The sequence below is a fragment of the Artemia franciscana genome, chromosome 5 (assembly GCF_032884065.1).
Source record: "Artemia franciscana chromosome 5, ASM3288406v1, whole genome shotgun sequence".
Lineage (NCBI taxonomy): Eukaryota > Metazoa > Arthropoda > Branchiopoda > Anostraca > Artemiidae > Artemia > Artemia franciscana.
Genome location: NC_088867.1, coordinates 45,354,954 through 45,380,238, shown reverse-complemented (window position 1 = coordinate 45,380,238; position 25,285 = coordinate 45,354,954). Strand labels below are relative to the sequence as shown.

At 35.5% G+C, this 25,285-nt stretch overlaps 1 protein-coding gene across 1 annotated transcript; it reads right to left on the bottom strand.

Annotated features, from left to right (window-relative positions):
* LOC136027483 (transmembrane protein 127-like) lies at positions 1-25,191 on the bottom strand. Its single transcript, XM_065704794.1, has 4 exons — positions 24,800-25,191; positions 11,665-11,832; positions 8,669-8,806; positions 1-4,675 (listed from the first exon to the last, which is right to left on the bottom strand). Exons 1-4 carry the CDS (start codon positions 25,107-25,109, stop codon positions 4,500-4,502), a joined length of 792 nt encoding a protein of 263 aa, XP_065560866.1. The 5' UTR covers positions 25,110-25,191; the 3' UTR covers positions 1-4,499.
* Positions 25,192-25,285: the final 94 nt, after the last annotated feature.

Here is a 25,285-nt window from a genome sequence, read left to right as displayed (position 1 = left end):
TTACTGTAATGGTATCGAATTTTTATTTAGCAAAAATACATATTCTAAGTCACAAGAATAACATTGATAAAAGAAGAAAAAGACTAAATAGAAAAAGCAATACGCTTTAGTTTATCCATCTGCTGAAAACAAACAGAAAATTATAATTTATAAACTGCAATTCAGCAGGAAACAACTTTCGGAAGTATAAGCGGGTTAAAATAGGAAAAAGGTGCTTATTAATCCAGAATAACGACAACAGTAGCAATTTATTTAACAAAAATACGCAAGAAGCAGAAAAATAAGCAATTCGTTTTAATAAATGTGTCTGACCGAATAATTCAAGAAAAAGAGTACAGAACATCTAAAATAATAATAAAACACTGTCAGACAGGGATATATACAGGAGTTTGTTTCGCGAAGCAGGATGAGGAGAGAGGGGGGGGGGGGAACTGAATACGAAAAAGATCTTTACAAATTTGATTTTTATTTATTTAAGAATTAACGACGCTTCTTGACTACTAAGGTCCCTGCGTCGGCCCTGCAGTGCATTCCTGCAGCGTGATTCGATCTCTGGGTCCCGTATTACCAAACTAAGGTCAAATCCACTGCGCCACCACAGGACTTATAAATTTGATGATAAATGGAAAGTTACTTTTTGAAATCTACCTTTCCATATTTCTAGCGAGAGAAGTCTGGGCCCCGGCCATCCCTAATAAAGCCTGTGGTAGAGTTCTGACGGTGCTTTTGAAGAGCATATAATCACCATATATATTTCTTATAACTACAAGAAAATAAAAATGAACGAAAAGACAAAGAAATGAAACATTTACAACGTTGAAATATTTCAACGTTAATATTTCAAAGTAACGTTTACAACGTTACACCGTTGAAATATTTACAACAGTGACAGAAAAGAGCAAGGCGTCCGAAAGAGTTAACACGTTTGTACGAGAAAAATATCACAGAGATTAAAACCGCTATAATTTTATAATGCACTTCTTTCTCGATATATTTACGAAAAATTAAGCAAGAGAAAACGGCTTTTAATTTCAACACAGCAGTAAAGAAAAAATAGAAACAAAACTAAACTTCAACTAAAAAATAAAAATTTCCCGAATATTTCGGCCCCAAGAACGTACTTACTTATTCATTATCATAGGTTTTCTTGTTTTGTCATCCTTAGCCAATTTAGTCTCAGTAATTTCCACGATTGTTACTAAAATGTTTATTAGTTTACGGAAACATAAATGTTAACTAAAACATTTTTTTTACTAATATTTCTCGCAGGACAAACAGATATAAACAAGAGCTTAAAACTGCATTTAAAACTTCAAAAAAAATGTCAAATTGAAATGCAAAACTATAAAAGCCCAAAGTCCCCCACAATTATTTCTTAAATAGAGAAATTATCAACTTTTACTATTGTTCATTTTTTGGATTCACGCTCCAACAACAATTATTTCCAGCAAAATATAGAAATTTCAAAGAAATTTGCCAACAATTGTTAGCAAAAATTTTCTGTAAGGAGGGTTAAGAGAGACAAAGCATCGTTAAAATATTAATAAGAAAATATGATAGTACATATTTGTCCTTTGTTGTAAAATACGATCCATTCTTATTAAAAATGCACGTTGTAAGAGTAATTGTTTGGTTGATGCTTCGCATAAGTCTTGCTAAAGAAAAGGGTAGTTGAAATTAGTACGCTAAAATATTGTGCCAAAATACTATACAATCTGGTTCTTTTTCTACAACAACTTTTGAAATTGCTATTCAATTTTCACAACCATTGTTAGAGCCAATTTTACGTTACAGCAGCAGAGAGAAGCTAAACACCATTAAAATATTAATAAAAAAAAGCTTCGAATTTCCGAAAAATTTAAATCAATTTTTTTAAATTAATTAAAAATTTTATTTTAATTAATAGATTTTTCAAATTTTTAAATTAATATAGAGTTTTAAGATTTTAAGGAATTTGTCTAAAACTGTTAGCAAAAATTCGTTATAAGGAGGGTTAAGAGAAGCAAAGCACTGTAAAATAAAATTAATATCAAAATATAATGAAATTGTTGTCCATCGTTATAAAACGCAATTCATTTCAAAGTGCACATAGTAGTTCTAATCGATATTTTGTTTTGTTCATACATTGCTAAAGAGTCTTACTTGAAAAAATGTAATCAATACTAAAATATATTGCTAGAAATAGTCAGTTTTTGATTCTTTACTATAAAGCACGTTTCATTTGTAGTTTTAGTAGCCCACAGACGTGCGTTAATAGGGAAATCTCCGGGTGGCTTATTGGATAAACACCAGAAAACAGCTCAAACACGACTTCCCAAAGTGAAACAATTCAAGATGGATGGGATATATAATAGCTTTTTCTCCACATTATTGGGTGGACTGATCCCCTTGCCTCCCACTATCGAAACCAGAAAACGTAATAAACACGACTTCCCAAAGTGCCGCGATTCAAGAAGGTTGGGATATATAATAGCTTTTACTCCACATTGTTGGGGGGAGGGGAACCAACCCCCTCTTTAAGCTAGAAAACAACTCAAATACGACTTACCAAAGTGCTGCAATTCAAAAAGACATTTCAGAGAGGCGAGAGACCGTTTTTGATTATTTTTTATTGTCTATTTTGGATTATTGTTGTTCATTTTTTATTATACTTAGTTTCTTAACATCGTAAAGAACTAAGTTTGTACAGTCAGGAACGGTTATCAGTAACATTTTGCAAAAACAGTTGATCAAGTTATTTCGGGACGGAATTATTTATTATTATGCAAAATCAGCAAAAAAAGATAAATTAAAATTAAAGCCTCAAACACAAGTATATGCGTACCCATTTCACGAATAGGCAGATAAAGGGTACAGTTCCAGAGTAGGGGCACCAACTGGACAGAGGGTCAATTGCACCCACATAGATTTTGAATAAATACTTTTTTTCCATTAAAGAAACCAAAAGAATTAAATCCTCCCATATATTTTGAAACATGGTTTTTTATCTTTATTTTTTTCGAAAAATTCTAAGCCCTCACCCCTAATCTTTATGAATCACCATTGCCTTGGGACCCCTAAGCTACAAGCATTACCATAAATTCTTTGTTTGATAAATGGAAGACATTCTCCTGAGTTTTGCCAAACCGAATAATCCACACAAGTCCTAGAATAGGTAAGGAAACCCTGGAATCTGAATATGCAATAAAAAAAAGTTGCCGAATTCCAATTCGTTTGAAGATAATTAAAGCTATTATACATCCTATATTAAAGATAATTTGACTAAATCTGAAGATCTAAATGTTAGAGAGAGAATGCCAAATAAATCAAATCTGACAAAGACGGGGTCTATTCTAGGTACTTGATCCTCGTTTTTGGTTTTAATCTTTAGCTAGCTAATACCCAGAGAGCCGATTTTAAACAAATGAGCTTCAATCTGAAACCAACTGTTTTTGGCGGCCTGCAATTTCATTCAGTTTCTTTTTCTTGATGAAATAAGAAGATAACATGATCTCATTTATTTCCGAATTTTTACATACACATTAGGATATATATTTTTATGCACATAATTTTTTCATATGGGAGGGGGCTGAGAAACGACAGTCTTGCACGGGGAAGGGGACTGAAAAAGGAACGTCTTGCACATACAATTTTGCTATTTCAGAATAATGCACAATGTTACCTTTTTATCGGTATGCAATAAAAAACAGTATATTTTAAGAACTTGACCTGTTTCATAATTATGTTATGGAACACAATTTGCCTGTTTCCAGACTTGAAGCCTGGGCATTAAGTCACTTAAAAGATTTTTCTTCATTTTACGTAAGTACAGTTGCTTTATAACTGTTTTTTACTTTTTGGTGCCTTTTGAACCTTTTTTTAAACTTTTTTGAACCTTTCAAGAAATTTTTGTGTTTTGTTTTGAATATTTAGCTTTAACTTGATCGAATTCTATTACAAAATGGCCTACAATATGTCAAAACGCTCCATTTTAGATGTGGTTTCAGGTCGCCCTCATGACTTGATACAGGAAATAGCATAGGAATAGTACTAAAATACGTGAGCTGGTTTTCAAGTGACCCATCCCTATGAAGTGCTTTGACCTCACGTAATTCTTTTTTTTTTACCACTTGAGCTAAAAAAAAGAAGATATTTTACCTTTTTGTAGCCAAGGTTATGTTGAAAAATGTAGTAAAAAGGACTTTTAGCATAAAAAAAAACTTTTATTCTGCTACAAGGTAATGATTGTAAACTAGAATAAAAACACATCAATTTTTCATGCCCCGTTTACATTGCATACTTCTTAGTTTGTTTTGGGAAGCTCTCTAGAAAGCAAGCAATATCTTACGGTATACATTCAAATGGAATTTTGCTGGTCCGCTTTCTTTAGCCTCTTAAAGTTTATTTTTAAGCACTTTGTCTACTGCTTTCAAGAATCAAGTAGGGAACAGAAGCGTCAACCACGTATCTTCTCAATACCTAACACTCATAGCAAAAATGACCTTTTAAAGTTTGAGAGTTTAAGGGGTGTAGGGAGGAGGTGGAGTAACATTATTTGGGAAGGTTGTATCTTGGTAGATAGAGTCATCTGAATCATTTAGAAGGCGGACTCTTTGAGTACTTTGTCTTCTATAGCCTCTTCTGCTATTTCTGCTTATAATCAACTCAGACGTGACTGCACAAAGGGATAAAAAGCCTGAAAAGAAAAATAGATTATTAATATATCTATAAAATGAGGTAAAAGGAGCTAGGGATGCACGGTATTTATTGCTAAAAAGCGTACAAACACCTCTCCCTATAAAAAATTACAAAATACACAAAGCATTGAGTTATCAGTAAAAATTTGTTTTTTCTTTGGGTACGAATCCAAGCATTCGTCCAAACGTCCCTCCCAATCGACAAAATAATGACCAAAAAAGTTAAGATACGTAAAACTTTGATTTTAAGATTAAAGTAATTATCATTTTTTTTATATATAAGCTCTGGTTTTCTTTCGGGCATATGCCCTTCCAAAATCTTAAGAATTTTTCCTGATTTTTGGTAGAGTCCTCCTGTTTTTACTGTTATCATAATCAATTCCCTTTACAAATCCTATATTATCATAGCTGGTCTTCACTGTTTGACCAAAGCCTAATAAAACCCGAAGAATACAATAAAGCCTATTAAAGAAGAACAGCTATAAAAGTCAATTATAGAATAAGGTCTCAGTTTTAGTCTAAGATTTTTGTCTTTAGCTGGTTAAGCAGTATAATCAGTTTATTCTGGGCTTCGTTAACAGTACTTCGACTTTGTACTGAGTCACTAATCTTTTAATGATAAGAAAAATCCTTCATGAAGATTTTCTTGACTTTGTCTCATTTAACTGGAAATGATCCCAGTTTGTCAATCCTGCAGTTTCAGTCTGTAGATACGATGGATAAAGGCCTTTTTACTTGCATTTTCAAAACCAATTTATGAGTCAGAGAAATCTTTTTTTATTTTTTCCGAATAAATGGTATGTTTGCCTGTATTTTTACGACCGAATTGTGGATTGGAGAAATATTCGGGATGGAGGTTTCAACCCCAATTCAAGACCTAAAAGAAAAAAACCACCCAACTTGTGCCAGACAAATGAAAATAGAATCTGAGCAGGCTTTATGAAACAATAAGGTTTGAGCAGAGTGACCCAATGGTGAGTTTTTTTAAGCTTTATCAGCTGATTGCATGTCCTATTGAGGCTCTTGAGTAAATGCCTGAAGTAACGTCTCTACCGCTGGACACCATGAGCCAATCACAAGGTGCAACGTGTTTCTTGTGGAAGAGCCTAACCTTATGCTTGCCTTGTACAACATTCTTTAGTCGGTTGACAGCTTGCAAGTAGTGAACAAACGGTCTTGAGCTAGGAGCTAGGCCCAATCTTGCTCAAGACAATCCAACTAAGTCCATGGGAGGATGTGCATTTTGTATGCCCTCCGCACTTCAAACAAAATCTTGGATAAAACCACGCCTACAATTTAAGTCTAAGATTACATAAAAACTTAATAAACTTAACTTGTAACCAAAATAAGATATGTTGAAAATATTTATTTCTGTTTTGCTTAGTTTTCATTTTCAGTGTCATTCAATATTACAGTAAAATAAAATTCACTATTGTCATTCACGATACATAAACACGTGAATTATTTTGAAATGGATCTGTTTATAACATCGATTTGTTAATTTTTTCAAGGTTTACATCCTCACAAAACCAAGAGAGAGGCAAACATCCCACTTTCATTTCCATTGAAAGGTGGAACAAATTAAAGGCATTGCAGTTATTAAGTCCCTCTTTGTCTGTGCTGCTCATTCTCAGCTATGATTTTCTCCTGGGTCTTTTTACTACAGGGACAGCTACCAAGCATGTGGCTCAACCTTTCGATCGCTCTGGGCCCAGATCCTATGTCTGGGCCCAGACACACAAACAGATACAAATCCCCCTCACTATCGCAGGTTAAAATGGTACAAGTTCGATTGAAATTTGAGCCAAAAGTTGATCTCGAGCAAATAGTATTAAGAAAACTGATTTTAAGCCCCCTAACCTGAAACCACTTATAACGACAAATTAAGATTAATGGTTATTTTATCCCAAAAATTGGCTTCTGTCTTGTTAATCTTGTTATAGTACATTATAAATTCTCAGGGATTACCTGAGTCATCTTCATCACATTTACAGTGCACATATTATATAACAAAGATCAAATAGAATAATTTTTAATAGGTCATTTATCTTTTGTAACTACACAATGATGACACCATAAAAAAGACAATTATAACCAACAGTATCACAGACACTGAATCATTTAAATACCAAAATCAACGATTAAAAAGGGATGGAAAATTTGCACAGGCCAAGCACACTTAACACAAATCTCAACAAGAAAACGCATATTAAACTAAAAGAAAACGCAAAATTAGAAAATCCAGTAGGATCGCTTCATCGGAGCTCTAAAAGTTATTCCCCAATCGGTAAGTGATAACAACACGTTTCTTCAAGATTCATCTCCCCATTAGTATTGGCTACAGGATTTCGTTCCTCTTGAAGTCAAGAACGAGCCGTCCTGGCTAAGTGATTTGCGCGCTGGGTTGGGAATCCTTTGACCGAGGGACACGGGTTCAATTCCTAGCGTGGCCGGTCATTTGGTTTGGGAGGGGGGTCAGTGGCTTGACTCTGTAAGCTCAGTCAGAATCGACCCAGCTCTTAAAATGGGTACCTGGAGAAATCAGGGGAATATAAGCGAAGGGGTGTGCAAAAGCACAGGAGGGCTCCCCCGTATTGCACTTCCTGGCTGAAAGCCCATGAAACGGAGATCTACACCACCGCTATACTAACTTACTTACTTTTTGAAATTAAGAACGTTTTTGGAGCCTTCTCAATCTTTCATTGTTTTTTTTTTAGAGTAAAACCTCGTTCGTTTTTGACCTTCGTATTTTTTCTTCCGCATAGAAAGACTTAATTTACAATCTTAAAATATTAAAAGACCTGAACTTCGACATTAAAACCTTTAGAAAGAGTGCGCATTTTTATTTCGTTTCTTGTCCCTGTCAGTATTTTTGACTGACACTTAGTTAATTTTCTTATGTAAACAGTCACAAGAAAACTACGAACAGAAATATTAAATTTATTTTACTCAACATTATGTTTAGGCTTTGAAATAGAAATGCGAGGATTTTGAGTTACTGATTACACCGTTAATGGTGCTTTGCTTTAAAGCAAAAAGTCATGTCCTCTGCCATGGCCTAGAAGTAAGGACCACTGTAGTTGAAAAACACCATGAATAAACTTCTCTATAAGTGTCTTGATTATTCCAAATTTGTTGCATCTTTTAGACAGGGACCAATAAAATACTTCGGGATATTTCTTTTTCATTCATTTATCAGCTACTATTATTGTTTACTAACTTTTTCCTTTCTTTTATCATTGGAACTAAATCGTTCACTTTGTCCTTTGTTTCTTCCACGGAGTACCGGATAGAATTTGCAACAGGATAGCCATATGATTAACTGAAAGTAAACCTTTTTTTAATATATTTCTTCTTCTTCAACTCATTGGAGATCAGGAGGCAAATTCAGTAGGGGCAAGCCTTCTTCTCCTGACTGCTTCACTAAGATAAAACAACACATTTTGGGGTGATACGCGGGTAACAACAGCAGGCCTGGCAAATTTTTTTTGTTATAAGTGGAAATATATTCAAGGTGTGTTTCGAACGACGGTAGTTAGTCTCCAGATAATAAAATAGTTGGCGCGCTTTCTTAAATTCAACCATATTAACAGCATTTTATGTAAAAGGATTAGGAAATGTGTAAAATCAGATGAGGAGACAGGCTGTGTTGATCGATCGCTAGGGACAGAATTCTTGCCAAATCTAAAGTTTGATCGCCCTTCATTTGTATATGGCTCGTTTCTCTTTTAGTGTTTTGCCTGTCTAGTTCGAGTTTACTTAAAAAGGTTAGTGCTTTTTTTTTGTGTTCTTTTCTGTGTTCAACATTGATGACGGCTTGGCGGAGGTTCTGGACAAAATATATACTTTGTCTTTACACTTTCTTTCCCACTGGCGGAATATCGCCCTCGTTTTTTGCTTTCTTAATTATTTTTTTTTTATCAACATTACGTTAACATTTTTTACTTGAAAACTACACACAGTCAGAAAATTTTCTAATATTTCGAAATTACCTGCTATTCCAACAGCATAAAATCCATAATCAAAAGTGACAGACGAGTTGAGCCCTGTTATTTGATTTCTATTCCCTTCTTCTTGAAAGAGTATCACAGAGTAGGACGACAAACAAATCGTAACAATACAAGCAATTACTAAAAGAAGAAGAAATGAGTAATTTTTATTCAAATTAGAGAGAGAAAAAAGAAACAAAGAAAGAGTTGGAAAGAGGGAGGGAGATAGATGTACAATTGTTTTGCCAACCTAAAGGAATAACTGGGGTTTTTCATAGTTTAATGTTAGACAGGGTCCAAGGTATTAACTTTTCAAAACAACTTTATAAATCACAGAGGCGCAATAACAAGCTTTCCAAAAGCAGCAAGGCCTAAAAAAGCTCGTAAAGGGTTCACTCTTCCAGCTACCCCTCTCATAGCATCAATGTTAGGTTGTCCATATGGTCAGGAGCGTAGGAGGATTCGGCATTCCTGTATAACGCAAAAACTAGTGATAATATTCAGGATCAAATTCAACCAATGAAATGGAATTACAAGATCGTTCATAAGCAAGTACTCTTATTTTTTCTGTGTATCAAAAAGTATGTTTCTTCATATAAAAAAAACAACATAAAAAGCATCATTTAATGATAAATTGCCATTTTGCTGTCTTTCACCAAGTCAAATAATCCCTTGTTCATGAAAGGGTGTGCCTTCACTGGCAAAGAAAAGAACTAAATAAGATGCTAATTCGCGGCCTTATTCGAACTGCACATTTCACTTAAATTTTCTTTCAAAAAACTACAAAGAAACGAGTCCAACTTGGGAAATGTGTGTTTCCATATCAACTAAACTCCTAGAGTCTGTGCATCTAGGCTGCCATCTAGGTTGTTCTGTTTTTTTTTTGTTTTTTTTTGTTTTTTTTTTTTTTGAAGCTCCCAGGCATGACATTCATATCAGATGAGGCAAAAATTAGAAACTTGTTCAATTTTTTGCTCTTAAAGTCAAGTCCTTTGATAGGGGAAATATTTCATGAGGACGCGGCAGAAGGCTGTGAAATCACAACAACAACAAAATTTCAAGGACGGTTGTCTAGATGAATCTAGCTCTTATAGGATACTACCCACTTTTGTCATCTCTGTGCAGGTAATCCTATGAATATTATTTTGCATTTTATATTCATTTTTTTGTGATAATATGGGAGAGTCATCTTCTCAGGAACCATTTAACAGTCTTAGTCAAGATATATTCCTTTAAATTACGGAAGGTTAGGGGGGACAGACGTGTAATCAGTAGCGTCGATCCATGAAGATTTAGAGGGAGAAGGTGAAAATTCATGAAGATTTAGAGGGAGAAGGTCAAAATTCATGATGATTTAGAGGAAGGTCAAAATTCATGATGATTTAGAGGAAGGTCAAAATTCATGAAGATTTTGAGGTAGAAGGTCAAAATTCATAAAGATTTAGAGGGAGAAGGTCAAATGTAGTTTCAAAATCAAAGAGGGGGTGGAAAATATATGTTTAAGCTATACCAAAGACAGCGTTTTGTAATGAAAATATGCCTAAAAAAAATATTTTCCACAATCTGAGGAAAGCAAAAACTAGGGGGCCCATCCCCGATTAACAACACTGGTCGCAGTTTCTTTTCTCCTTCAGTAAGACTATCAAGTATAACGAAACCCTTACTACTTTTCTTGTAAACCAAAATTCGTAGCTGCAAACTATAAGCATATGGATCTCTATCAAAATTGAACAAATGCATTTTTTTTCTTCATTAAACTACAATTACCCCAGCATAAATAGCACTCAATATCTTTCAGAACATTTATATGATGATGTCTATTTTATACAATGGATAAGATATTTCAACAGTTTCTGAAATGTTTGATCTCCTTGCAGATGAACAGAGAAGCCAAACCATATTAATTTGTTTGGTTTGCAGTTTTCTGCTCTCCCTAAAATATTTCAAAGTTGTAAACAAAATCTAACAAGGTTTTACTGGTTTTATGAAATTTTAATTAAAAGCAAAACATGCAACTTTAGTCAAAAACTACTTGGGCATCAAAAAGTTCCAAATCTCAATCAGAATTCTTATATAATTCTGGAAAGCATGAAATGCATGTTTCATTGCAAGGATTTATTTAGAAAAGGGAAGCAGAAAGGACAGTATCACTTTAAATTGATATTTCTTTAATAGATATGTAACAAATTCCTTATTTCCATTATATTGTTTTAACTTATTTTACTTCCTTTTCACTGGTAGTGCACGCTGGTAAAAAAAAAAAATCAATAATGCCAAATAGGCAAAATAAGCAAGAAAGTATTCTTGCATAGCAAGAAAATATTCTTGTGTAGCCTATATTTTCTAATCTAAGTTTTTCCTTATAAATATTTTCATCCATAAGTTTTACTGTTTTAACTTTACTTCCCATTCAGCCAATGACACAAGGCATGCTCGTTTGTAGTATCACTCTTTTCTGGATTTGGGTCAATTCTATGCTGGAATTTCCACCTAATTATTAAAATAAGACGACGACCAGCACGGAGAGGTCAACTTTTATCACATGTGGCTAATGAGAGGTCAATGGTTAAAAGCTATATTTGAAAAAGCACTCTTACAGTGGCCTGAAAAACAATACTCAATCTGACCACAAACCAGTGGTAGCAACGTTTTCTATGGTGGTGCGCTCTTAGACGCATATTTAGCCAAGCAGAACTACTGCTCCCATAAATCCTGCTGTTTTACTAATATAAAAATTATGCAGAACTTTCTCGAAATGGGCTATGAAAAGGGCTTATTCTTAGTCATTAGCAAATTTGTTTACTTAGGTAGCTTTATCTCAAGTTCTTATACTCAGCATGGTTAACTCCTCTAATCATTAAGATAATAAGAAAAAAATTTATTTTGAAAAATTTGCATTACTTTTGTGCAAAAATAAGTTACAATTGAAAATTACTGTACTTTAAATTACAGTATTAAAAAAAAAATCACAGAGCACAAATAAGATGAAAGACACATACCAGTAAGAATGCTTAATATTAAACTGATATGATTCTTTGCGAGTTTAATCCTTTGAAGGGCCAAGATGTTAATTAAAAATGAAGATAAGGCACATAAAATACTCAGCACGCAGATGATCAACACCAAACGTAGTACCAGAACAATTTGTGGAGTCACACAATTTATAGCTGAAAAGAAACGATTATTTACTAGGTTTTCAGCAACTCTAAGTAGATAATGATAAAAAATGCCAAAGTTATAGAGAAGAACTTGTCTCTGCCTTATCAGATTCTTAGTAAGGAGGATCCTTACACACCCCTACTACAAAATGAAGAGCGGATAAATATACATTTGGTAAGGATTTGAGTGACCCAAAAAACGGATGCTTAGTTTAAAGGCGGGTCAAAATCTCAAACATTCCGAATTAGGTCACAGACATAGATTTAATTCTCATCAATGAAGATTAAAGTCAGCAATTTCTGAACCAATTTGCAAGCTAGTCCATCCTTAAAGTATTTTCAAACAGTTCGTGGTGACGAACTGTAGTAAGGAGCGATCCGGCTCAATAGTTAACGAAACTTCAAAAAATGGGATTTTGATATTAATAGATACATCAAAAGAATCAAATTTTTATGCTGATTTCATATATATAAGTTTCATCAAATTTAGTCTTACTTATCAAAAGTTACGAGCCTGAAAAAATTTGCCTTATCGTGGAGAATAGGGGAAAACACCCCCTAAAAGTCATAGAATCTTAACGAAAATCACACCATCGCATTCAGCGTACCCTCTAGGTACGCTGAATGAACCCTGTAGAATTTTCAAGCTCCTATCTAAAAAAATGTGGAATTTCGTATTTTTTGCAAGAAGACTGATCACGGGTGCGCGTTCATTTGTTTTTTTTTTTGTTTTTTTTCCAGGGGCGATCGTATCGATCCAGTGGTCCTAGAATGTTGCGAGAGAGCCCATTCTAACGGAAATGAAAAGTTCTAGTGCCCTTTTTAAGTGACCAAAAAATTGGAGGGCACCTAGACCCCCTCCCACGCTCATTTTTTCCCAAAGCCAACGGGTCAAAATTCTGTGATAGCCATTTTGTTCAGCATAGTCGAAAAACCAAATAATTATTTCTTTGGGGACAACTTACTCCCTCACAGTCCCAGGGGGAGGGGCTACAAGTTACAAACTTTGACCAGTGTTTACATATAGTAATGGTTATTGGGAAGTGTACAGACGTTTTCAGTAGAATTTTGTTTCTTGGATAGGGAGGGGGTTACGGGGGAGGATCTTTCCATGGAGGAATTTGTCATGGGAGGAGAGAATTTCCATGAAGGGGGCGCAGGATTTACTAATATTATTTAAAACAAAAAGCAATGAAAAGATAAATATAAAAAAAGTTTTTCAACTGAAAGTAAAGAGCAGTATTAAAAGAAAACGAACGGAAATTATTACGCATGTGAGGGGTTCATCTCCTCCTAAATATCTGCTCTTTACGCTAAAGTATTTTTAGTAATTTCAACAATTTCTTCAATGGCCTTTGTGATTCAGGGGTCATTCTTAAAGAATTGAGACAAAATTTAAGCTTTAGTGTAAAGAGCAAGGTATTGAAGAGGGGACAAAGCCCCTCATATACGTAATAAAAATATACGAATATAGAAATTCGTTACAAAAGTTAATTCAGAAGTTACGTATATTTTTATTTATAAAAACGTTCGTAAAAAATTAGAAGTTCTAGTTACCTTTTTAAGTAAACAAAGGATTGAAGAGCAACTAAGCATCCTCCCCCGCTCCTTTTTTCTCAAAATCGTCCGATCAAAACTAAGAAAAAGCCATTTAACCAAAAAAAAATCTGCAAATTTCGTTCGAAGTATTCATGTGCGGGGAGCCAAAATCAAAAGATGCATTAATTCAAAAACGTTTAAAATTTAAATAAAAACAAGTTTTTTTTTAACTGAAAGTAAGGAGCGGAATTATAACTTAAAACGAACAGAAATTACTCCGTATATGAAAAGGGCTGTTCCCTCCTCAAAGCGCCGCTCTTTACGCTAAAGTTTTTCATTGTTTTCAAAAGTAGATTTGAAAGAAAGAGTCAAACTTGCACCCTTTTGGCAACCCATATACACATGACATGTTATGATTTAGTTAAACACTCCCCTCAACATTGCCTGAAAGACTCTTCTTAATGCATTTCGTATTTGGGGAAAGTAGAAGTCAAACTTGCATAACTTTTCTCAATAACATATACTATATGAAAACAATGAACAAATCCCATAACTTGCAGCCCTGTCCCTGAGGCCTTGAGGGGGGTACACCCCCAAACGCATAATTACTGAACCTTTCGACAACGCTGAACAAAATTTATGTCTCAAAATTTGTTCTGGAAAATGACGGGTGTGAGGGGGGGGGTCTCAAATCACTTTGACTGTTAAAAAAGTCATTGTAATATCGATTCAAAATCAAATGAGGCTCACCTGAATTGAATACAACCACCAATTCCATAAAAACCTTATATGCCCCCAGGGGATAAACGAAGTTACCATCACACAATTTCAATCAGAAGATTTTGGTGAAAAGAAAGGTAGTTGAAGGGGGGGGGGGCTAGTTGGCCTCCATCACTATCGACTCTTAAAAGGGAAATTGGAACTTCCAATATCAACCAAATGAGCCACCTCTAAAGTGTATACAACTATCTCTTCCATAAGAGCCTTAAATGCCCCAGGAGCGAAGCTTACAACCCTCGCCCTCAGGCTCTTGTAGTTTGTATAAACCCCAAAAGCCTTGTATGATCTTTGGACTATTTTGAATAAAAGCACTGTCTAAAAATTTATATTAGATGCATCACAGGAAAACACAACGTGTGTGCGTGTGGGGGGGGGGGAGTGAGAGCTGCGCTCTGATCACTTTGACTCTTAAAAGGGCACTAGAACTTTCGATTAACAATCCAATGAGTCCCCTCCAAAGCATAAATGATTACCCTTTCTATAAGAGCCTTATATGCCCCTAGGCCATAACTTAACACTCTTGTCCTGAAAGCTATAGGAGGGGGGGCTGGTTGCTCTCAAATCATTTTGAATCTTTAAAAGGACACTATAACTTTCAACTTCAGATCAAAAGAGCCCAATCTGAAGTTTGTGCGACCGCCCATTCCATAAAAACCTTATGTGCCCTCATGACATAACTTACAACGCTATTCTCAGGGCGCTGGGAAATTGTGTCAACCCTAGAGACATTATTATATGTTCTTTGGACTATTTTGAAGAAAATTACTATCTCAAAATTTCAATCAGATCCGTTTGTTGAAACGAGAGGTTGTCGGTGAGGGGGGGGGGGGAATGCCCTCTATCACTTTTGATACTTGAGAAGGAACTAGAGCTTCCAATTTTCAACCCAATGAGCCTCTTCTAAAGTTAAAAAACCATCCCTTACATAAAAACCTTGATTGCCCCGCGGCATAACTTACATTTCCCCACCCCCAGACTCTGTTGGTTTGCATCAACCACAAAAGCCTTGTTACATGATCTTTGGATTATTTTGAATAAAATGACTGTCTCAAAATTTCTATTGGATGTATTTCGGAAAAACACAACGTGTGTGGGGGGCGGGGGTGCCTACCCTGTGATCACTTTAACACTAAAGGGCACTATAAATTCTGATTACTAATCAAATGAGCCCTCTCCGAAGAACATAGGACCACTCTTCCAATAAAAACCTTGCATGCCCCCAGGGCTTAGCCCTTGTCCTGAGAGCTGTGAGGGTGTCTTCCTTAAAGACATAATTTCTGGAGCCTTCAACTACAATTTTCAAATTTTGACTGGATGTCTTTGGGGAAATGATGAGCCGGGGGGGGGCTGGTTGCTCTTAAGTCACTTTCAACCCTTAAAAAGGGCACTATAACTTCCAATTTCAAATCAAATCAGCCCCATATGGAGTTTATACAACCATCCATTCTAAAAACCTTATATGCCCCCAGAATATGACTTACAACCCTATCCCCAGGGAACTGGGAGATTGTGTCAACCCTAGAAGCACTGTTATATGTTCTTTGGACAATTTTGAGCAATATCACTAACCCTCAATTTTAATCAGATTCGCTTGGTGAAGAGAAGTAGTTGGGGAAGGGGGACTAGCTGTCCATTATCACTTTTGAATTTTATAAGGGAGCTAGAACTTCCAATTTTCCAACGAATAAGCCTCCTCTGAAGTTTATACAATCATCCCTTCCATAAAAACCTTAAATACCCTCGGGGCATAGCTTATAACCTTTGCCACCAGGCTCTGGGGTTTGTTTCAGCCCAAAAAGACATGTTACATGATATTTGGACTATTTTGAATGAAATAGTTACATCAAAATTTTTATTAGACGCATTTCAAGACAATGCGACACGTGTGCGTAGAAGGGGCGGGGTAGCTGCCATCCTATCACTTTGACTGTTAAAAAGGGTACTAGAGCTTCTGATTACCAATCCAATGAGCCTCCTCCAAGTTTATATGACCACGCTTTCTATAAAAAAAAAACTTTATACACCCCCAGGGCATAACTTACAGTCCTTGCCCTGAGGACTGCGGGGTCGGGGGGTTGTCATCCTCAAGGACATAATTTCCGGAACTTTCAACTACGTTGAACGAAATGACTATCTAAAAATTTTGTTTGGAAGAGCTGTGGAAATGACGGACATGGGCGAAGGGGGCATTTCCCTCTGATCGCATTCGACCATTAAAAAGGACACTTGTCTTCACAGTTTCCAATCAAATGAGCCTTTTTTTAAGTTTTGTACGACAACGCTTTCTTTAGAAACCATATATGCCCCAAGAACATAGCTTACAATCCTAACCCTAAGGGCTGTTGGGTGGGAAGATTATCATCCTCAAAGACATAATTTCAAGACTTTTCGACTAAGTTGAAGAAAATGGCTACATTAAAATTTTTATCGGAAACCTTTGGGGAAATGATGGACGAGGAGAGGGGTACTTGCCCTACGATTACTTTCAATTATTAAAAAGGGCAATAGCCCTCTGAATTTCCAATCAAACGAACCTTTTTTGAAGTTTCTACGACAAAACTTTCTATAAAAACCTTATCCGCCCCCAGGACACAACTTACAGCCCTTGCCCTTTAGGCCTTTGGGGAGTGGTTGTCTCCTCAAACATATAATTCTGCGCATCTTTCGAAAGAGCACTAGCACTTTCAATTTCCAATCGAATGAGCCCTTTTTGAAGTTTATACAGCTCATTTGATACGAAGTGCCCTGGTAAAAAAATGCATTGTGCCCAAATAATTCTTTACTTGGTTGTTTTGGTTTGTTTATTTTTAGATTCGTATCAAAGGAAATGTCGTGGAAACTTCGAAAAAGGTTCATTCGATTGAAAATTGAAAGGGCTAGTTCCCTTTTTGATAGTCAAAAATGATTGAAGTCACCTAATTCCCCTCCCACGCACATCCAATCAAATTTTGAGACAGCCATTTTTTTCAACGTAAATTAAAGGTCCGGAAATTACGTCTTCGAGGATGACAGCCCTCCCCCAGAGCCCTTGGGGCAAGGGTTTTAAGTTATGTCCTGGGGGCATATAAGGTAAATATATAGAAAGTGTGATCGCATAAGCTTTGGAGGGGGTTCATTGATTGGTTATCAAAAGTTCTAGTTCCCTTTTTAAGATTCAAGGTGATCGGAGGGTGAATACCCTCCCTCTCCACACCTCGTATTTTCCCGACATGCATCTGACAGAAATTATGAGATGGTCATCTGCTGTCATAAAAACTTCGGAAAGAGCTCATTAGATTAGAAAACGAAAAGGGAAATTGATTCGAGTGCAACTAAACCCCCTACCACGTCCACCATTTCCAAACACATCCAATAAAATTTTCGAGATAACTTTTTTGTTCAACGTAGTTGAAAGGTCCGGAAGTGATGTATTTGAGGTTGACCCCCCCCTACAGCCCCCAGGGCAAGGGTTGTAAGTTACGCAAGTTAGGCCCAGGGGGACAGGTAAGGTTTTAGAGAAAGGAACATGATATAAACTTAGGAGGGGGTTCATTAAATTGCTAATCAGAAGTTTTAGTGCCCTTTTTGAGGTACAGAGTGATGGAAGGGTGGATACCCCCCGCCACGCCTCATATTTTCCTGAAACACATCTGATAGAAATGTTGAGATGGCCATTTGTTGTAGTAGAAACTTCAAAAAAGGCTAATTCGATTGGAAATTGAAAGGGCTGGTGCTCTGTGCCCTTTTTGAGGTACAGAGTGATGGAAGGGTAAATACCCCCACGCCTCGTATTTTCCCGAAACACATCTGATAGAAATGTCGAGATGGCCATTTGTTGTAGTAGAAACTTCAAAAAAGGCTAATTCAATTGGAAATTGAAAGGGCTGGTGCTCTGTGCCCTTTTTGACAGTCGAGAAAATGATTGGAGGGCAACTAACCCCCCTCCAACGCCCATCATTTCCCCGAACACATCCAATCAAAATTTTGAGATAGTCAATTTGCTCAATGCAAATAAAAGGTTCGTAAATTATGTCTTTGAGGATGACCACCCCCTAAAGCCCAAAGGGTTGTAAGTTATGTTCTGGGGGCATATAAGGCATTTATAGACAGGGTGATCATATAAACTTCGAAGGGGGCTCATTGGATTGGTAACCAGAAATTTTGAGATGGCCATTTGTTTCATAGAAACTTCGAAAAGAGCTCATTCTATTGGAAACTGAAAAAGCTAGTGCCCTTTTTAACAGTCAAAAGTGTTCTGAGGGCAACTAATCCCTCCTCCCACGCCCACCATTTCCCAAAACACATCCAATCAAAATTTTGATATATCCATTTTTTTAATGGAATGGAAAGGTTCGGAAATCATGTCTGTGAGGATGACAACTCCCCTACAGCCCTCAAGGCAAGAGTTATTAGTTATGCTCTTGGGGCGAATAAGGTATAGAAACGGTGATCGTATAAACTTCTGAGGGGGCTCATTGAACTGGTAACCAGGAGTTCTAGCGGCCCTTATAAGATTCGGAGGGATCAGAGTGTGGGCACACCCACCCCCCAAATCTCGTATTTTCTTGAAATGCATCAGATACAAATTTTAAGATGGCCATTTGTTGTCATAGAAACTTCGAAAAGAGCTCATTCGACTGAAAATTGAAAGGGAAATTCATTGGAGGGCAACTAATCCCCTTCCACTCCTACCATTTGCCCAAACACATCCAATCAAAATTTTGAGATAGCCATTTTGTTCAACGTAGTTCAAAAGCCCAGAATTATATATTTGAGGACCCCCCGTACAGTCTTCAAGGCAAGGATTGTAAGCTATGCCCTGGGGGCATATAAGGTTTATATAGAAAGGGTGATCATAAAAACTTCGCAGGGGCTCATTGGATTGCTAATCAGAAGTTTTAGTGCCCTTTTTGAGATTCAGAGTAATCGGAGGGTGGAACCCCCCACACCTCGTATATATATATATATATATATATATATATATATATATATATATATATATATATATATATATATATATATATATATATATATATATATATATATATATATATATATATATATATATATATATATATATATATATATATATATATATATATATATATATACTATCAATATTTTTGCCCAGTCTAATTTAAGACAACCTGTCCGCATATTTAATGATAACCTAAATTGCAGACAGGCGAAATCTATTGCAAGGCAAAGAATACTTGCTCAATCTAATTGGTGAATTCTCTTTCATTGATTTTTGGCTGTTTTTTTTTTATTCAGTATCTTTTCTCCTCTTGTCAAATTCATTTTGAAAGGTTAGATTTTGTTGTAGTTGTTTTTATTTTATTTTAGCACTGAGGACGACATATATTGTGATCGAGATCATGTAAACTTCGGAGGGGGTTCATTGGATTGGTAATCAGAAGTTCAAGTGTCCTTTTTAAGAATGAGAGTGATCAAGGGTGGATACCACACCTTGCACCTTTCCCGAAATGCATCTGATAGAAATTTTGAAATGGACATTTATTGTCGCCGAAAATCAAAAACGGGTCATTCGGTCGGAAATTGAAAGGGCTAGTGCCATTTTTACTATTCTAAACTGATTACCCCCCCCCCCACACACACCTTGTATTTTCCAAAAATGCATCTGGTTTTAAGTTTGAGATCGCCATTTGTTGTCATAGAAACTTCAAAAAGAGCTCATTCGATTAGAAACTGAAAGAGCCAGTGCCCTTTTTAATAGTCGAAAGTGATCGAAGGGCAAATACCCCTTCCCTACCTCCCACGCCTGCCATTTCCCAAATACATCCAATACAAAATTTGAGATGGCCATTTTGTCCAACGTAATTGAAAGGTCCAGAGATTATGTCTCTGAGGATGGCGACCCCCCACAGCCCTCAGGGCAAGAATTGTAAGTTATGTCCTGGAGGCATGTAAGGCTTATATAGAAAGGGTGATCGTATAAACTTTGGAAGGGACTCATTGAATTTGTAGTCAGAAGTTCTAGTGTTCTTTTTAAGAGTCAGAGTGATTGGAGAGTGGACCACCCCCACACCACATATTTATGCAATTATGTATTGAAACTTTCAGGGATAATACTATTACTGAAAACTAAATATATTTGAAATGTTTTTACCTCTCTTACTTTCATAAAAGAAAATTATCGAAACCCAAACAAAGAAATGTCAGAATATGTCAATTTAACTGACAATTCATGGTCATTTGTTTTTTCGTGTTTTTTTTCTGTAAAGCACTGATTGTGTTCTGGTCTTGAGAAGGCGTAGGGGTTATCAGCCCCACTCATGCTAATTTTCGCTCATTTTGAGTTCGACTCGGCTATTCATTGTAATTTCTGTTTGTTTTAAGTTTCATTTATTTATTGATAGTGATTTGTAGTAGCTTTACGCTTGGAACATTACTTGACTTCATTTTGCTCATTCTTGGCCTAATGGAGCTCTTTACTTTTCTCTGAAAAACTTGGCTTGTGGAAAAATGTTTTTAAAACTAATTATAGTAAAAATAAACTCTAGTCAATAGTAATTGAAATATTAAAATAAAATACATTTTTTTTAACAGAGACTAAATCATTTTATGCATGATGATGCAACACAGTTGTCTTTTGACAAGATAATATAACACAAATACCTTTTGAAAAGTTTTTACATATTTTATATATGGAAATGAACACAGGTACATTTATATATAATTATAGTAAAGAACAAACAATCCCATTGTGATTGCAGTGGTAGCTACAATTATATATAAGACTCAATAAAGTCATCATAGAGGCACCCCAAAAGGGCACCATTTGGTACCCTAAAAGCGCAATTTGGGTGACATCTCTGGAATGGAAAGACTTACCCGGACACATGGACACCATAAGAGAGCTAATTATGGGCTCCTTTATCTACTAATTTCATATTTAGTTGCTTTTATAAATGAGACTTAATAAGGCAATCATTCAGTGCCATATGGCACCCAAAAGTGCAATTTCGGTGGTTTTTATTATTTTTTATTTTTAATGAAAATAATAAAAAGGGGTCTTGTCCAAAGAAAAACTCCACAGACAAATTTCCCTTAAGAAAAATCTCCCACCCCTGCAGAAATTCTCTTCAACTGGGAACCCCCCTCAAAACTTTCCCCACATTAGAAAAGCAACTATGTTTTTAACTTAAAAGCATTCAAAAAATAAAGTTAGAATTATTAACTTACCAGTTGGGTATTGTTTTATAAAGAATATGCAGAAAATCTCAACAATACTTGACAGCATTGCAGCAGAAACCATAATTAAAACTTGCAAGGGATGCTAATTGGAAGGGAAATTTACACTTAGAGTTTGAAACTTGCATTTCCCTTAAAATTAAAATCTAGAAAAAATACACAAAAGTTTTTCCTTATGTAAATCAGGGTATGGGGTGTATACATTACTAGAGGGAGATGAGGGGATTATACTGATACCATTTGTATGTCTAAAATTCCCTTTGCCAAGCAAAGGTTGATCTCTTAATGCTGTATGTTAAAACTGACAACAACAGAAAAAGAATATGGGTTGGTATGGCTTTTATGTGTGCACAAAATTTCTAAATTGTGAGAAAAATATACATACGCTGATTGGATTCACTTTATCCTACTTACCACAGACATATTACACAACACGCTGGTGTAGAAATAAATGTCTCACGAATTGCACTGGCATTCCATGAAAAGTGAATTATGTCAGTAATAGACCTTAATGCATTTATGTCAATTTTTTATTTAGCTAGGTAAAAGAAATATTTAGAATAGCAAAAATAGCAAGAAGTCAGCATGATTATATAGTTAGAGGCAGTTCTGCATTTATGGGTTGGTATGTGAATCAAAAATGTAGGGGAATAGGACATTATCAGCACTTACTGGGTGCTTCCATTGTATATAAGAGAATCTGGAGCTATGATTTTGGAGGCACATTCCCCCTCCATAATTTCTATGACCAAGTTTCAACTAATTTGACCTATTTAGCTATTATTAGAATACAATTATGAAAAGCACCAAGTCTAATTTTTTTCTTTATGATTTCTTTTTCATTCAGGAAATTATACTGACTGTATATCTGCTTTCTTATTCTTCAATGATTCTATTTCTGTCCTATTGGCACATGTAGAAGGTGTATTCATATCTACTTCTGAAAGTTTCAAAACAAGAAAATCTAATCTTGAACTGATGGATTTTAGGAAGTAAAAGAACATTAAATATCAGGGAAACAAATTTGACCAGAGAAAATGCAGCAAAACAGGAAGTATAGTATGTTTTTGCAATTTTGTCATTAACTAGGCTCACCTTTTTACTTGATGATAAAAGTTTCAAAGGCAGTATATTTGCATAAATATTAATGTAGAAGATATTAGGAAGTGGAATGGACTTTGGTATGCTGGCTCTAGAAAGAGGAGTTAATGTGGATTGCATCATCTAAACCATTCACTTGGGATCTAAGGATACTGCAGAGTTCCTTAGCATACAACAATTTCCATAATTCCAGTCATCCAGCAGGTTGGCTCCAGAATTTGAAATTACCTCTCAATAACAAGCAGGGATATCTAGAATGATGTTTAAATTGGAACTTGTTTTTGGCTAATGATCCAAATTTTTCTACAACTGCTATTTGGTTGTTGATGCCTTGATTTGCCTCTCTAATCTGGGTTTCTGTGGAGAGCATCAATGTTACTTTGAGTTTTGTGTTTGTAATCATGATTGAACTGTTCAGTTTAAAGCTTTTCTGCAAGAACCTTTGTCTTGATCATCACTTGGCATATGAACATAAGCATCAGAATAAAACCAAAGCAGGTAAAATGGCAGTACAGAACTTTGACTTTTTCTTTTATTATCTTGTCCTTGTTCTGTTCTATTAGCTCTTTGAGAACCTCAACAATGGCATCAAAGCCAGTCAACAGCACTATCAATCTAAACTGGACATCCCACTTGTCACTGACAGATTTTTAAGCTTCAGTGCTGATTCAGCACTCTCAAGTGCTTATTTTTAAGCAATAACACGTTTTATTCCACCCATAAAAAAAGAGGTAGAGTGTCTGTAGGGTTTGGTAAATACCAGATATATTGCTTGCATAGTCATACCTTTGAAACATAAGTACCTCTTTGCTTAGGCCTTCCTTTTCCAAGACTTGTAGAATTTTTTCAGCAGTAATGCATGGCCAATTTGATTTTTCTTTTGGGTACTAATGTTGCAAAGGGGTTAAATGGCAAATTTGTGGCATTGTCTGTTAAGTCACTGCACAAGTTGGAAAAACTACCATAATTACTGACTGGCATCAAGACTTCAGTATATGTCAACCTCTTTACCTGCTGATCAAGTTATCATTAAATCTTTCCAGACTACCTCTGGATTGAAAAACTGCAAATATCATTCCTATATTTAAAAAAAGTAGAAAAGACCTTGCCAAAAGTTATCAACCCATTAACATGACATCAGTAGTTGTTTAAGGTTCATAAGAATAATCAATTCTGCATAGACATAATATGTCTGATGCTCATAATTTGCATAATAATTATAGTTAAGATACTCTAACTACAGCTCTCCCATACTTGACCCCCTAATTCCCTCCTAATTTGCAAATATATAGGCCTTGCCCAAATTATATATTTTCCATTATATTCTGCCAATGTGTCTCTGTTGTTCTAATCCATGTATGTGTAAACTGAATCAGCTGTGAAAAAAAAACAAGATTGGTGGGTGGTGGAATACATAGAAAATAAATAATAGGCCTATGGGCTAAGCTAAACCTATATTTGCACATTAGGGGGGATTGGGAGTGAAGTATAGTGGAGCTGTAGCCAAAAGATGTCAACTATAATTGTTCTGTATATTATGAAGTAAGAATTGTTTCCAGTAAAATTCTAGTTAATTGACTTCTTGCTAACTCGGAAAGGGTTTAGGTTAGGTGAATGAAACTTTCAGGGATGGGTCTACAGGCTAAAGTATGTCCTGGGAAGGTATTCTGAAGTACCCATCTTCACTCCTTCTCCCTCTAGAGGGCCCTGAAATTTGCCTACATGACAAGTCTATACTGATTGAAATTTTGACAAAACAACATTTTACCTTAATTTTCAGTTACTAGTTGCTTTTTCTCTGCCTTTAGTTCTGAAAATGCAATTCCTGTTATTTGAGTAGAATTTTGAGCCATATCATTGGTTTTTAAACAAAATTTAGGAAATGTATTTGCATATCTTTAAAACCTCATAAAATGGAATGAGTAAAGTTATGAAGCTGAAAACAATTTTGTTGTAGCCTACTTCAATTAAGCAGAAAATCTATTTTGCAAGGTTTCACTTTTATAACATACATATTTTTAAAAGTCATCAAAGGTCAGGGCCCTCTAGAGGGAGAAGGAGTGGAGCTAGTTGCTTCAATATACCTTTTCAGGACATAATTTGGTCTGTAGATTCATCCCTGAAAGTTTCATTTTCCTAACCTAAACTCTTTCTGAGATAGCAAGAAGTTAATTAACTAGAATTTTACCTTGTTTCCTAGCATGTTTCCTCCTATAATATCCTAGCCCCTAATCTAGACCTTTATTGTATGTCATCTTAGTCTACTGCAAGTTTTATTCACCTGGCACAGTTTTTTTTTTAAATCGGAAAACAAATTAAATTTCTGCTTCTACAACATGTAAAGAAGCCAAAATTTACCAACCTTTTCCAGAAGTAATAAACTGTGAAATCCAAACAGAGTTTTGATGTAAATCTTTTAGTAGAAGTCCTTTGATCACCATACTTATTGGATATTCTTTCATGGAAAAATGGCCACTATTAAGGAAAAGATAGGACCCAATATGGGGAGAGCAAAAGGGACTGTCTATTTGAAACCATGGAAGGTTAGACAGAGACATGGATAAAAAGGCAGTAGTAAACATGTGTAAGAAAGCAGACAAGTGCTGCACACCCAACTTGGTCTTTTTTCTATTCTGATGGGTCCCATTATTGGTAGAAACTGATGGTGGCATTGATATAGCATTAATAAAACATTCAATGAAATTTTTAGAAACTTTTCACCCAGAATATTTTAATTTAACAAAATCTATTTGGTTAGGGTTTATTTCCCGTCAGCACTGCCTGAGGTTTAAAATAAATTGTACGAGTTTTTCAACTGAAATTGTGCGACAAGAGATTAATTTGCACC